Here is a 14,675-nt window from a genome sequence, read left to right on the forward strand (position 1 = left end):
CTCATCTGTTTTAATTTTATTGAGACTTAAAGTCTTAATAAAGCTTTACAGTAAGTGACAGGCCATCTGCCCATAGTCTCCTCGGATCCTCAGTTAGATCCACTCCTTGCTCCTCCACAGGGCCAGATTCTTGTCCAAATATGATCACTTCTGGCTCCAAAAAACAAAGATAATGACAGCCATTATGCCAAACTCGAAGCTTCAAAACGGCAGTCCACAAACCAACATCACAGTGGCTACATCCCTCATTTTATATGGTTTATGTTTCAGGCCTTTCTCACACAGTTCTGTGGAGACAGGTCTGTCTACACGAGACTACAATTAACCCAAAACATTGAGCCTAGCACAACCCATTTAAGACAGAAAGCAAAAGTAATGTAGCACAGTAGTGAAGTACTGTAACTCAATGCTCTTCTTGACAGTAGTAAGTAATTAACTTAATTTGAAATATAAATATTGTGCATAATTCCCTAAGATACCCTAACAATGCTGAAAATACTGACAAATTAGTCACAGAGTCTAATAATATCTCCTCATTAAAGCCAAGGTTATTATGGACAGGATGTGAACTCAACCACCAGAAAAATCTCTGGTTTCCTGCAGCTAAATTATACAGTTTAACCACAACAGGACACCAACCATTAATCATGAAAGTAGTTGCTGAAATTCTGGATTAACAACAGACAGTGGCGCGTCAGTACCAAAAGTCTCCCCTGATTTTATGTTGGAAATCAAAGTGCGTAATGACCCACTCACAGCCAAGTTGAATCCACGCTTTTATCCTAATTTGAATCCCATCAGGCAGCCTTACAGCCTCTCCTTCTCCTGATCCATAGTGTATTAACTCCCCAGCATCTCATGTGCACACCTGTCCCTCATGGCCTGCTGCTATGGCAACCCACGTTAATTTTTCCAGACAGCATGCAGCCAGATTTTCAGCTTCCATCCTCCCTTTCATTTTATGTGAATCCATTACTGCAACAAAGCAAGACACAGTTGTGCACTGACACGCTCAGATAATCCCAACTCCCCCTCCCTTTCCCCACACAAACACACACACACACACACGCACACAAGACCCAAAACATACACACACATCTGAATAGGCAGAGGAAAACAACAGCATGCATAAACACGGTGCACTGCAGTGTATATTAGGTTTACAGTCATGTACACTCATTAACACAATTACCACTCACAGCACATACACACACACGGTATATGTATATTTTTTCGGTCTTGCTCAAATAAACTACTCTGTGAGATGTGATGTCTTATCAGGACCCTCTCTGAATGTGATAATGCATCTGAAGGGGCTTATCCTGCAAACAAACAGGACTAAATTTGATTTAATCAGCTTGTGCTGCTGGCATATTCACAATCATTCACACTAAAATGAAAAAAATAACACAGCTGCTGACTTTCAATTACACAATAAGTGGTTTAGAGAGACTCTTGCGTGGCAGTGTGCCTTTCACAGCTTCTAATTCACAAAGCAGCTCGACTGTTCCAGACACGGCCCAACACACGCTCTTTAATACGGCTGGTTTCACCCCTTCAGTGAGTGAATGGTTTTGTGATACAGGCCGTGACATGTCGCACTCGCGGCCCAGAGAAAGCTATTAAAAGCGTAAAGTGTAAAAACTCTTTTCTCATCTAATCTTACTATAAACACGAGAACACGTTTCCACTGTATATATGACAGCTGCCTGAAGGGCCCAGTCTATTTCAGGGTTTGAAATGGACATCTGTTTCCAAAAAAAACGAAGCACGCAGCAGCTGGCAGACAGTTTGGCAGTTTAATTTATCTGCCCACAAAAATGAAAATTAAACTTCCTATGGTATATTGAGTGTCAGTCTCTGTACAGAAATAACATTAAGACTTTAAAGAAGCAGACTGTTTACATTTAACATACATGTCAATTGCTCTGTAACCGCTGTGAACGCTTTGTCAGATGAAAACAAGATGGAGAATCTGCAGCCATGCTAGCAGCTCTGTGAGACGAGTGCTTCATCTTAGTATAGCATGTTAAGCTAATATGGGTGATAGGGCTGATGGGATGCATTGATTTTGCAGGTATTTGGTCATAAAATAAAGAACTACACAAACTAACATTTTGACCTGATGATGGCGCTAGAGTTTATTGCTAGTCCGATCTACGTCGAGTAGATGTTGAGATATTTAAAATAATAACTGACACTTTGACCTGCTGGTGGTGCAGAAGGGAAAGTCAGGGCATCATAAGTCATAACAATTCATTGTCTGGTTGCCATTCATTTCTGTTTAACATGTCCCTGCAATCCATCCATTAATTGCTGAGATATTTCAATAGGGGACAGGCCATCAGGCTGTATTTTTACATCTCTCATGCTGCTAGCACGTCTAAAAATACTGAAGCGAGAAGTATACTTGCTGCGTGGCCAAACGTACGTATACACGGTGTGCTGCACCTGTGTGTATACTTGCTGCAGCACGGACGTTCGTCGATGCAGCCAAAACGCCCGATACGGGTGGTCTCCGCTAGGGGCAGACCACAGCACTCAGACACAGAGGTCACGAAAAGCGAATAAGGCGGTGACAGTGTATTTCCAGATAAACACAAACATGGACACTCTCGATGAAGAGGAGATCAGAATTTTATTGCTGTTAAGATCTCGGCAGAGAGGTCTCCACCGCCATCGGAGATGGTATGTGCGGCCCCTTAACCAATCACATGGGGAGTTTGTTTCCCTTGTTTTCCCCATGCGAGCAATCGATGAGGAAAAGCACAGGGAATTCTTCCTTCTTTGGAGTTTTACGGCGGTTGCCATCCGTTACGTTGCATTACCGCCATCTTCTGGGTCTACCTTGCTCCTACATCTTTTATTCCATTATATCCTTTTCACCAGTCCACATCCGACCTCACGTTCACAGTCTCTAGTTATACTTCGCACGAGCGCCTCTAGTGTTCATGCCAATATTACATCTCACGTACGTGTCACGCTACCTCGCAGCAAAGCGTGCGGTCTACGCACCAAACGACCGCAAAATACGCGTGGCAGCCAAACGTGCACGAAAACTGCACACGCACGCGTTTCGTGCAGCAAGTATACTTAAGCCTTAAAAGGGATGCACAGATTTTTTTAAAGTACTTTTTGACTAAAGTTTACTTGTTAAATTCTGTGCATCTTCTGGTTGATCAGATAAACTCCGGAATACCTGATTGACAGATATGTAAGTCTGAGTATCTAACCATCATTTATGTTCTTTACCAATTAAGACTGCACCTTACAATTGTTTTTATTATCAACTCGGTCTGTAAAATTCTAAAATATTGAAAAGGGCCTGTTACAATTTTCTGAGGGTAAAGGTAATGTCTTTACTGCATAGTATGTAATTTCTGCCGCTAGGGGTCTCTCAATCACAACAATAACAAAAGACGGACTTTAATTACATTGTGAAGTAGCGTGGGATCATGGGAGTTGACTTAACTGAGGCAGAAATTATGTTCACAGGTGAGGAATGAATTTAAAGTTGTATTCAAGTTACGTTTAATCACATTTATTCACATTATGTCATTTAGTTCTAATGGAATAGCTGCAGTAACATTAGCTAACATAATGTTACCTTGCTAACTTACTTGACTTGACTACCCATATGCAAATTTGTTTTTTCCAGGATGGCAGAGGCGTGACCTGCCCTTAGGGGCCGTACACATGCTGCGTCTTAAAACACCTGGAAAACACAAGGTTGGCCTCTGGGCGCTACTTTTGTGCCTTTTTTGAGCCAGCTTTCAAGAGTGCGGCTGTGGGTTGCGTCTGAGGTTGATAAGCAAACTTAAGAAGTACTGCATCATAGCCTGTTTACCTGAAATCCTGAATGCAGAGCTGATCTTCTTCCAGGAGCTGTTTGTGTATAGGCCTATCATCTGTGGGACAGATGAAAAGCTCTGGCAGCTCTGCACCAAAATGAACAACTTTTCCATATTTACTACAGACTGATATCTACTGAAGAAGTGATTGGTTGGTCCTCGTCACATGATATGCAGTGCACTGCTGCATTCCAAAAGTTGAACTCGACAACGATGGCGTTGCTCTGGTGTTTAAGCGCACCTGCCACGCATCCTCACTAAAAACAATGAATCTGAGCATGCAAAAAACGCGGCATGTGTACAGCCCCTAAACCTAACCAACCAAGGCAACAAGTACTAGCCAGTCAGAGGGAGATTAAAGCAGGTCATACCTTTGCCATCCTTGTGAAAGAAAATCTGCAACCTTTACACTACTGTAGCTAACATTATGTAGGAAATTCAGTGGAGTAACCCAACGTAGCTTTCTGTGGTCAAAACTATCTTACGCAAAATAACTTCATGAGCATGTTGAACATTGTTGTAATATTATAAAATCACTGTATGTGTTAGCTTTGTGGCCAGCATGAGCCTCTTGTCATGGTAACACATCGTATTAAGCTGGATCGATATCAAAATATCATATCAATAAATTCCTTCCTCACATGTCATCTGGTGTTTCTGTGGGTTTGAACACTGTTGGAAACATTTGGGATAATGTGCCTGCACCACTCAACATAATACATAAGACAGGTTTAGTTGTTTTTAGACATTTTAAAGCGGAAATGTTTTATAATATATCTTTTAATTGCTTTTGTTGTTTGAGCTACATGATGAAGAAAATCAGCAAATCCTCTTATTTAAGAAGCTGGAAGAGATGAATTTATTATATTTGTTGTTATTTACTGATTAGCAAAAATACTACTTGAATAAACTGACTTATTGATTCTGCTCTAAAACCCTTTATTTCTCTTATTTTCACTTTACAGACCAAACAGTAAATGCCTTTGATTATGTCTGTGGGGTCTGGGTCCTTCTTTTGGTTGGCCCTGCTGTAATCACTGTCAGGATCAGTTTTATTGGTCAGAGACCTGCACACATTCAGACTTCAACCTTATTTGAACTTCTCAGACTGTGGGTTTACACACTTCACTGACCTGGAGCAATCAGGGGCTGCGCACTGACAGCTGTCACACTGCGGCTCATGTTGATAGCTCGGACCTCTGTGACTGCCGTACTGTCCCCTTTCTTCCCTGCCTCAGATGAACCGTCGGAGGAGGTGGCCTTCCCTCCCGTGGAGGCCTGCGTTACTTGGCTGGGATTTTTGATGAGTGAGGCAGGCTGGATGGGCACAGGGCTCTGCTTCAGACTGAGAGCCTGCAGCGTCTGAGTCTGAGAGGAGGACGTGGTCGCCCCCTGCTGGCCGCGGATGGCAAGATTCTGGACCTGATTCTATGAGAGACAGAATGATGGGATATTATTGATAGAGACAGACTTCAAACAGTGGGTTAAAGGAGCAGATATTATTAGTCTGTCAGAACTGGGTTTATTACAGAATGAACGAAGATGTATTTTGCTTTGCTGCAAACCAGTGGAGGCATATTAAGATCACCCAGCTGATATCACAGAGGAAGTACAAATTATTTTAAAAACAATGAGCTTCCTGGTATGCTCAACCCTGAATTTGAATATGTTTTGACTAGGGGGATCAGGTCCAGGACCTTAAAACAAGCTTGTAGTGATAACATTTTCCCAGTGAGTGTACCTGTGAAGAGGCCGGCGTGGAGCTCTCTGACTGCACAGCCGTCACTGTGGCTGTTGGAGTGAAAATGAGCTGTGGGGAAAGAGGAACAGCCCGGCCCAGGCTCCTGGCCACCTGCACCAGGTTGCTCTGCTGGGCCTGGAACAAATCACACACACACAGCATAGAAGTGGATGAGTCAGGGAATGATTGTTGGGTTGGATTCTTCTCTAATCTCCAATAAAATAGCAAAGTAGGCTAATGAAACAAGACCAGACCACAAAAAAAACCTAACCAATGTCACGCAAAGGATTATGTGCCCAACAACTTTAGTAGGATCAGAAAAAATTGCCACAACATTTGTTCTGCTTGATCTAAAGCTTTAAAATCTGGTACAGACATACAAGACACATGGACAAGTGTCTAATGAAAAATCAAACTTTAATCAAAGTCAGGAATTTTAGAAAATGAGGAAAACACTAACATTGTTTTCATTAAACATCTTCCAAATGCAATGTATTTTTATTCTGCATGTGTGTGCAAATCTTTGATATTCCACTTGTTATGAGTTGATGAATACTAAATACTTAATTGTGGTCCTTGTGGTTTCTGAGATAGAGCCATTTTCTTGTTGTACTATATTTAGTCAATGGGTTTCATTGCATTTTGAGGAAGTATGTCTGTTTGCTTCTATAAAGGAACTGTGTATAAGATTTAGGGGGATTTAGAGGCAAGCAGACAGGATTGCAGATTGCAACCAGCTGAAACTTTTTACCAGGAGCTGAATTATCCGCAGAGGTCTCCTCCTCTCAGAAACAAGTGGAGCAGGTGAATGAAACAGGTAAAAACACTGAATAAAGCATCTTCATGTTAAAAATCTGTGTTTCTCAAACACCTGTTTAGCATGTCGGAGAGGGTTTAGAGACAGGCCTAGCACCTGTTAATGTGTGTTCACTTTTTATCTCTGGTAACTTAATATCCAGACATCCAGGAGGGTTTAACTAGGAGCTGAATTATCCATCGAGGTGTCTTCCTCGCCAAAACAAAAAGACCTGGTGATTTAAACCAGTAAAAACACTGAATAAAAAAGTTCCATGGGAAAAAAAAAATCTGTGTTTTACGATGCTCTCGCCTGGAGGGGCTGCAGACTGAGGTCTACTCCGTAGACAAGGACCTGCTCCCTTTATAGATGCAAACAGCTCGTTCTCGAGTAACGAAAACAGAACGATTCCTATTTTCAGCTGATTATACACTAAAGAAAATACACTTATTAGGTTATATTCCATCTCCGACAATATATGCCCCTGAATCCTACACACTGGACCTTGAAGCTAAAGGACCCTGTTCATGTGTTTTGGACAGAACGTGCAACAATTTTAATCTTTTTCTTGCAATTAAAACAGAACAGCAGCCTTTTTGTCTTAATAAATGCCTTTAAAAGAAAACACTGATACCACAGATTGTAATTATATACCAACACTGTTTTGAACCTCTAATTGGTGTATGTGTGGAAAAACAAGCCGAAACCAACAAGTTACACACACCCTGCTGCAGAAGGGGCCATTAAAGAGTGTGTATTCCTCGCAACTCTGTTAAAACAACTGAAGCTTAAGCTACAGCAGAGGGAACACCTGTGATGCCCCAAAAATGTTTTCTGAGCATGCACACACATTCATGACATTCCCTTCTGTGTTTGTAATGAGCCCTCTGGGGCCCAAAAGATTAATCTGAACACCTCCTCTGGTGGCGAGATGAGGATAAAGCACGCCATTTACTATGGCAGAATAAGCGCGCACACACACACACACGCACGCACAAATCCCAAAACACACAGAAGCAAAAACCTGAGCTGCAGCAAGCTTGTTTATTTAAGCAGTATGAGTGTGAGGTTGTGTTTATGTATATATGCCCCCTCATGTAAATATGCCAGTGGCTGTGCTCCTTGTGTCTACATCTCACCATCTGTGCGCGCAGGTACATCTGTGCCTGGCTGGCCGTGAGCGTGGGGCTCGATGGGCTGCCCAGTAGAACAGCCTGCTGGGAAATACTGGTGGGGGTGGAGCTAATGCTCTGAGCCCGGCTGATCAGCTGAGCTGCTGCTGGGGAGGTGGTCAGGTTGATCTGCAGGGGAGAAGACAAACAAGACAATATGGTTATAAACTTCCTCTGCTCTGTATCAATACACTGCTTTCCTTTAAAGAAGCCCTATGTGATATTCAGAGTGTATCTATAATTCAGAGGTTGTCTGCACACGGCTCTCAACATGGAGGTGGCTGAACAGGCGGCTAGCAGCTAAAGCTGGGCTCAGGAGGACAGGAGTTTTAAAATCCTAACCAATTTTTAAAATACGGCTGCATCGTACACGTGAGGAGAGACTTTGCAGATGTTCTTCTCTCTGATCTCAAACATGCACACACTGCAAGATTTGAAAAGAATGATGATCACACACTGAATGATATTACTACAGTTATGGTGCCAGAGGGAGCATGAATGAACCTCACTGTAATGCCCTTTTTGCTGGACTTCCCAAACACATTACACCTGTACTGAAAACATGCTATTGGCTACCAGTACAGTATAGAACTGATTTCAAAATATAATGCTTATTTCGAAGGCCCTAAGTAATATGGCTCCTACATATATTTCCGACCTGCTCACAAGCTATAGCCCAAACAGAGCCCTCAGATCATCAAGCATGCGTCTCCTGAATGTAACTAGGATTACAACTATATCAGGTGAAGGTGCATTTAGCCACTATGGTGCTGTTCTCTGGAACAAACTGCCCAATAACCTGAGATCTACTGCAATTGTATCATCCTTTAAAAGCAGTCTGAAACACTGGTCTTCTATCAGGCTTATGATAGTTGTGTGTGTTTGCATATGTATGCATGTGCCTCTGTGTGCCTGTTGCAGTCCATTTGTGAGCTCTAACTGTATCCTGTGTGTGTGTGTGTGTGTGTGTGTGTGTGTGTGTGTGTGTGTGTGTGTGTGTGTGTGTGTGCACGCTTTATGGATTGCTGAATGGTTATTTTACTTATGTGGAGTATTTTATATGCATCTTATATTTCATATCACTGTTTCATGTTTTCTATATTTAACTGTAAACCACTTTGAAATGTGCTGTAGGCTACAAATAAAATTGACATGACACACATCATGGGAAAAGAGATGTACACAAAATGGACAATGTTAATAATGTTTTGCCGCAAGGAAAAACAGAAGCAGACGCTAAACGTGTGCAGATGGGAACATGATAAGGGAGATGCAGTCAACACAATTTGCCTTTTTTTCAGTGAGCGCTGGAGGCAAGATGTTATCAGTTCAATCTCAGTTTTTAGATCTGTCAAAAGTATGCTAGCTAACGTTAGCCTCAAGGGCTAGAAAGTTTCCCGTTACCTTGCAACATCGTCAGCTGCTCTGTACAGACATGAACATAACCGCAACCATTCAGATTTTAAATGCTGAAAACATGTTGGAAATTATCGTGGTCGCCCTGATGAGCCTGCGTACAGTTTGGGAGGTGGTAAACTTGGGTCCTTGGGCTGAAATGGAGGCTGGGTGCAACATTTCCACAACAAAGTCGTCCCAATATCAGCGCTGTATGAGCGCAGTGCAGAGAAGCTCGGACTACAACAAACACAGAGGTAACGTGACTTCATCTTCTGCTCAAAATGCCATAACTCCACTGTATCTTTGCAGAGCAAATACTTGTTTGCTGCTAGATGAATGCTCTGAATGTTGTATAAAGCTCCTTCAAACAACATTTAAAATATACAAGATCCAGAATTTGTGAACATTTTTACTGAATGTTACCAACAGACATTTGAATCTCTTCCAAAGCAAAAGAGAAGTAGCACAGCCAGTGTGGCGCCCAGTTTCCTCAAAGCATCCTGGTGCTAAAATCAACTTAGTTCCATGATAATCTAATGGACAAAGATAACTTAAACTTAAGAGGCTCTTAGGAGACAGGCCCTACACTAAAAACTGCACTCACCGTAGCCTGAGTTGATCCTGTTTGCTGGGATGAAGTGCCGTTCTGTGAAGAGCTTTGCCGGCCAGCTGCGATACTGGCCTATCATGCAGCAGGAGAGAAGGAGAGGCAGAGAGAAAGAGAGAAATTGACCATTTCCTGAAACATGTCTTGGAGGGGGTAGACAATAACAGCATCATCTTTACACTGTGGGGATGATACTTTCATGTGATGACCGTTTGCTGACCTGCTGTACAGCAGCCAGGCTTTGGAGCTGAGCGGTGCTGAGGTTGTGCTGCTGCTGGAGGGCCGCAGTTTGTAACATCAGATGCTGCTGCTGAGCGGCGTACATCTGCTGCAGGTACTGTGCTGCTGTGTTAGGCTGTCTGTGTAACGCCTGCTGGAACACCTGCACAGAAAGACAGACAGAGATGGTTGATGCAGCATACACAAAAACAGAGTAAGCGTATATTAAATTCAGTCAGCGTTAAAAAATCGAAGAGTCTGAGAATCGATAAACAACCACAGATCTGCTCACAAATTTTAATACAGCCGTTAAAAAACAAAAGCTCTGTGCCTCTAGCTTGTGTGTGTTGGTGTGTGTGTGTTCTGCCTCTCTCCTACTTCCTCCGATCATCCACCTGCTTCAAGCCACCCACATCACACCCACGCTAAAGAAATGTCACTGTATATAACACTGCCTGAAATCTTAACAATGCACATGCAGTCTTCAAAATGTGCAACAGTATCACGAAATATGTTGGTAGCACCTCAGACCTCACTCCTCATATAAGACAGCAAAGTGTGCGCTCACAGTGGAGCCATCAACACAAGGCAGTAACACTAGCATTAGCAGCTAATGCTACTTCCAACCAGTGTTTCTAACTCTTTTCCAATAAAAGTAGCTAGCATCATTGCACATTAATTTGGGATAATGGAAGCATTTTACACCTTCAGGAATTAGATTAAATAGAAAAATTCTCAACAAAACATTTTTCGCACTTCAAATCCAAAAACCAAGAGTGTTAACAAAACCCCAGAAACCCAGTACAACTAACTCTCACAGTGCACTGAGCAGCGTCTTCTCCTGCCTGCCCCACACATACTGACATCCTGCACAGTGCTGCTGCGCCAGAGAGGAGGAAAGACTCTGTGTCTGGCACAAGAGCCATGTAATTCTGAGCAGCATGTGGTAACGAATTACAACATATTTATGAATATATTTCTCGCCTTTTCTCTGAATAAATCACTAAATTTGTCGCTAGCTGCTTATTAGAAACCAAGTCGCTAACTTCTAACCAGCCCCAACTCCTCCAGGTTTAATGCAAACCTGTGACTGAAGCTATGTGATTGTGTGTTTTATTTACAGGGACATGCGTACATACAGCATTATTGAAAATACCAAATTCGGATGGATGGTACCAACCCAGCAAGTGACATAAGAAGTATCAAGTCTGCAGAAAATGTTACCCTCCACAGAGTTAGATTATCCAGTATGAAGGCCTCTGTTTACTAGTTTGTATATGGGATATTTCTGATTTATTTAAAATAGAAATTGTGGTTATTTATTAGTTTTATTTTGATTTATTCATTTTATCTATTATAATTCAATTTCATTGTATAGTTAAGTTGCCGTGGTCAAATTAAATGGGCTTTGAATGACTGTATTATATCAAATTTATGTTATTTCTGTAATAGATCATGGACTATGACTCTGGAGAGACACACATACATCTAGTTATGATGTTTCAAAATGTCCAAACTTGTGATCATTTCAAGCAGACAGACATAAACAAACCCTGTCCTTAATCAATGCCTGCAAGAAAAGTCTCACGATTCCTTCACCAAATTATACAAGTGCTAAACCTCCTTGATAATTACTCTCCTCACCCTTCACCTCTGAAAGTGCCCTCTGTCCGGTTGCCAAGTAACCAGAGAGGATGTTGACCTGTGATCCACGGTGTCACGGAAGCATCCGGACCCACACCTCTTGAAATGGGGGTAAAATTGTTAGCAGAGATGCGGCACAGCTCTCACTGACCATAACTGACCAGCAGTCCTTTCTGCTCAGAGGAACGCCTGGTGACAATAGTGTTTGCCTTTTAATTGTCAGCTGGGTGAGGACGTGAAAAGGACGGGGGAGTGTAACAAAAACCCTGCTGTCAAGGCTTCAGCACTTAAAGCTGCGTGGACCTTATTCAGGGAGAGGGTAAGCCTGTGTAGGGGCTTATCCCCGGGTCAAAGGGTCAAGAGCACTAAAGCACAGAGAGCATTCCTTCCTACAACTTGGACGGATTATACGAGATGACCATTCATGAGTTTGTCATCGAGGTGTTGATCCGAAGGACAAATGCCTCTTATTTCATTTATTTACCTCCAATTACAAAATGATGTATTGGCCTGTATGTGGTTATATATGCACCAACAGAGGGCAGCAGAGCAGTGGAGAGTGTGTGCACATCACACGCAGTAGTATCATGATCATATCAAGCTGTCCATAAACTCACCTGCACTGTTTGTCTGTCCGGTATCCCGCTGTAAACAGATATCTGAGGCACCGTCTGTCTCCCTGCTGTAGTACTACTACTGGCACTGCTGCTAGTGTTACTACTACTACTGCTGCTGCTAGTGGCAGTAGTAGACGTAGTAGAAGTAGTGTTAGAGGTACTACTACTGCTGGCAGCTGTGGTGCTGGAGGAGGTGGCGGTGGAGGAGGCGGCGGCGGTGGTCCCGGTGCTGTTGGCCGTGGAGGCAGGGGCCCCCGGCTCACTCTCCATGGTGCCCTCTGCTCTTCTCACCTTTGACCCTCGGCTCTTCTGAATGGCTCTCCTGTGCCTGAGGAGAGGAGAGCGGCATGAGAAAATGCCACACTCACAGAAACTGAAATTTATTTCTATGGCCACACTGTTCGTTTTCTTTGTACCCAAACTCAAGAAACTAAATGTATTTCATCAGATAAAATAATATAATGGACAAGCAGAGAAACAACTTTACCTCATCAGCAGCTCAACTTCAAATGTGAGGCCAGCAACACATGTAGAATGTCAAGAAAGATTTAATCTGATGATATCATAAAGGAAGTGAAAGAGGGTGTGAGCAAGATAAAACATATATGGGGCTGCAACTGATAGTTATTTTCATCATCGATTCATCTCAAGACTATTTCCTCAATTAATCTGTTATCTATACATTGTCACAAAACAGTTAAATGCCAGTTTCCCACAGCTCAAAGTGATCCATTTTACTGGCTTATGACTGCTTACAAACTCCCCCAAAATATCCAGTTTACATCAAATTTGAAAAAAGAAAAGCATAAATCATGACATATAAGAAGAAGGAAACAGAGTGCTTTTGGCATTTTTGCTCGAGAAATTGACAATTTACAAATTATCAAACTAGTTGCCAATAAAATAGTTGCCTGATTATTGACTTATATATGTGAGCTTCAGTTACAATAAAGTTTTAAGAATTCACGAGGGGGTGACCCTGAATTGTTGACTGTTCGACAATTTGATCTCAGTTTGATTCAACTGCCAGTCTCACAGTCAAATGGTCGCCGTAGCAGGAAATTGTGGTTATGAAACAAAGGATAATTTCATTCAGGTTATACTGTATGAGGGTGCTGAATGTCTAATTTCACAAAGAATTGCTTAGTTTCTCTCAGTAAATCATGATACATCACCTATTTTTGTATAGTTGTATTAATCAGAGCACACACAGGAACGTGGCATTTGTAGAACACTAAATACTTTTTGGACTTATGGCCGATTCTCTGTTTTAATCAGTGGGAGGAGGTGTATGGAAACAGCGGTTTGTGGCTTGCATCTATCTATCTATGAGAAATTCAGAAGTCCTGTCACAACGAAAGCAAGCAGGAACCAAACTAAAGCACCTTCTATACTCCCTGTCCAATGCGGGAATGTCACGCTATTATTCTGCCTTGATGCAGGTTGTGGAATAAGGGGACAGAGTTGTCTCGTCTTCAAACGGGCAGCAGAGGTAGTAACGGTGCTGAATCAACATATGTGTAATAGGGACAGTCAGCAGGACAGGACCACGAACGGGATGGGTGTAATGTTTTGACTACATGTTATGTGTGCAACCCACTGCCAGGAGATTTTAAAAGCAACTAGCAGCAGTTAGCAGCTAACTCAAAGAGGAACAGCAGCTAAAAATGTCCGCAAAGTGGGGTGACAATGAGGTCAGGGAGCTCCTTACCCTCCAAGCAGAGGACAAGATCAACCTCTATATAACAGGGATGGTGAATAGTTGTTATTGCCATGTTATGCCGTTATTGTTTAGAAAGCACTGCCGACACGTGCGATATGTCAGACCAGAGGCAGACGCGGGTGTTATGTATCATGCCGTGGATGCCGGCATGCTCTCTAAAAATCGCACACTGGGGCGACATGATGCCTCCCCTTGACTTCATAGCAACCCTACAGGGTGATGTCTGTATCTGTCAATCTCTTTGGCTCTCGCTCAGTACTGTGGAAAGTACTGAATGGCAGCCACACCGCCACACAACATACTGCACTAGATGGAACACATCCCATTGAGAAATAATTTCCTGTACCAAGTCTGTCTGGTGTGTAAAAAAGGGAACTACTGTCGCAATGAGAATAGCACAAAAAAAAGCATGATAAGACTCTCAGTTGATGATGGGCAACACTTGGTGAATCAGACTCGTCTTTGTAAATTCTTAGTCAGGGAAACACCTGAAATAAACATCAGAACAATGTCCGCCTGCTGTGCTGAAATCACTTTGCTATTTCCAAAGAATGATGTGCCATCTGACTGCAGATGAACTCACTGCAGTAAACACTATAACAAAGTTCTGTCTTACACAGAAGAACGAGTGTCAGCTGGGAAATGAACGATTCTTTTGAAGTCTGTTTATTTTCATGCGCAAATTCATACCAGGAATATTACATCTAAATTTAGGTGCCTGTTGAAATGAACTAAGCCTGCACTGTTGTATGATTGCAGGCAGAAACGCAGTACGATGACTTCATTTCCCAGAAACAGCAAAGTGAGGCACGGCACAACAAAGCCGGTTAGAGAAGCACACAAAAATGTCGTTTGGGGCGGCTAATGAAATCCAGCGAATTAAGCATAAAAAGCAGAGTGGCTGGCT

The 14,675-nt window shown here is 42.5% G+C and overlaps 1 protein-coding gene across 4 annotated transcripts in view; it reads right to left on the bottom strand.

The window, feature by feature from the left end:
* phc2b (polyhomeotic homolog 2b (Drosophila)) overlaps positions 1 to 14,675 on the bottom strand; it is a 56,337-nt gene that overhangs the window by 28,384 nt on the left and 13,278 nt on the right. For 3 of the 4 annotated variants that reach the window (XM_050037831.1, XM_050037829.1, XM_050037827.1), the window contains exons 2-7: positions 12,046 to 12,373; positions 9,786 to 9,947; positions 9,563 to 9,640; positions 7,528 to 7,689; positions 5,593 to 5,727; positions 4,985 to 5,279 (exon numbers count right to left, since the gene is read on the bottom strand). In XM_050037831.1, coding sequence (XP_049893788.1) covers positions 4,985 to 5,279; positions 5,593 to 5,727; positions 7,528 to 7,689; positions 9,563 to 9,640; positions 9,786 to 9,947; positions 12,046 to 12,315 — 1,102 coding nt within the window. In that variant the 5' untranslated portion in view covers positions 12,316 to 12,373. Of the gene's footprint in view, positions 1 to 4,984; positions 5,280 to 5,592; positions 5,728 to 7,527; positions 7,690 to 9,562; positions 9,641 to 9,785; positions 9,948 to 12,045; positions 12,374 to 12,532; positions 12,599 to 14,675 lie in introns of all 4 variants that reach the window. The other variant, XM_050037830.1, reaches the window with a different exon arrangement.

This window comes from Epinephelus moara, chromosome 24, assembly GCF_006386435.1.
Source record: "Epinephelus moara isolate mb chromosome 24, YSFRI_EMoa_1.0, whole genome shotgun sequence".
Lineage (NCBI taxonomy): Eukaryota > Metazoa > Chordata > Actinopteri > Perciformes > Serranidae > Epinephelus > Epinephelus moara.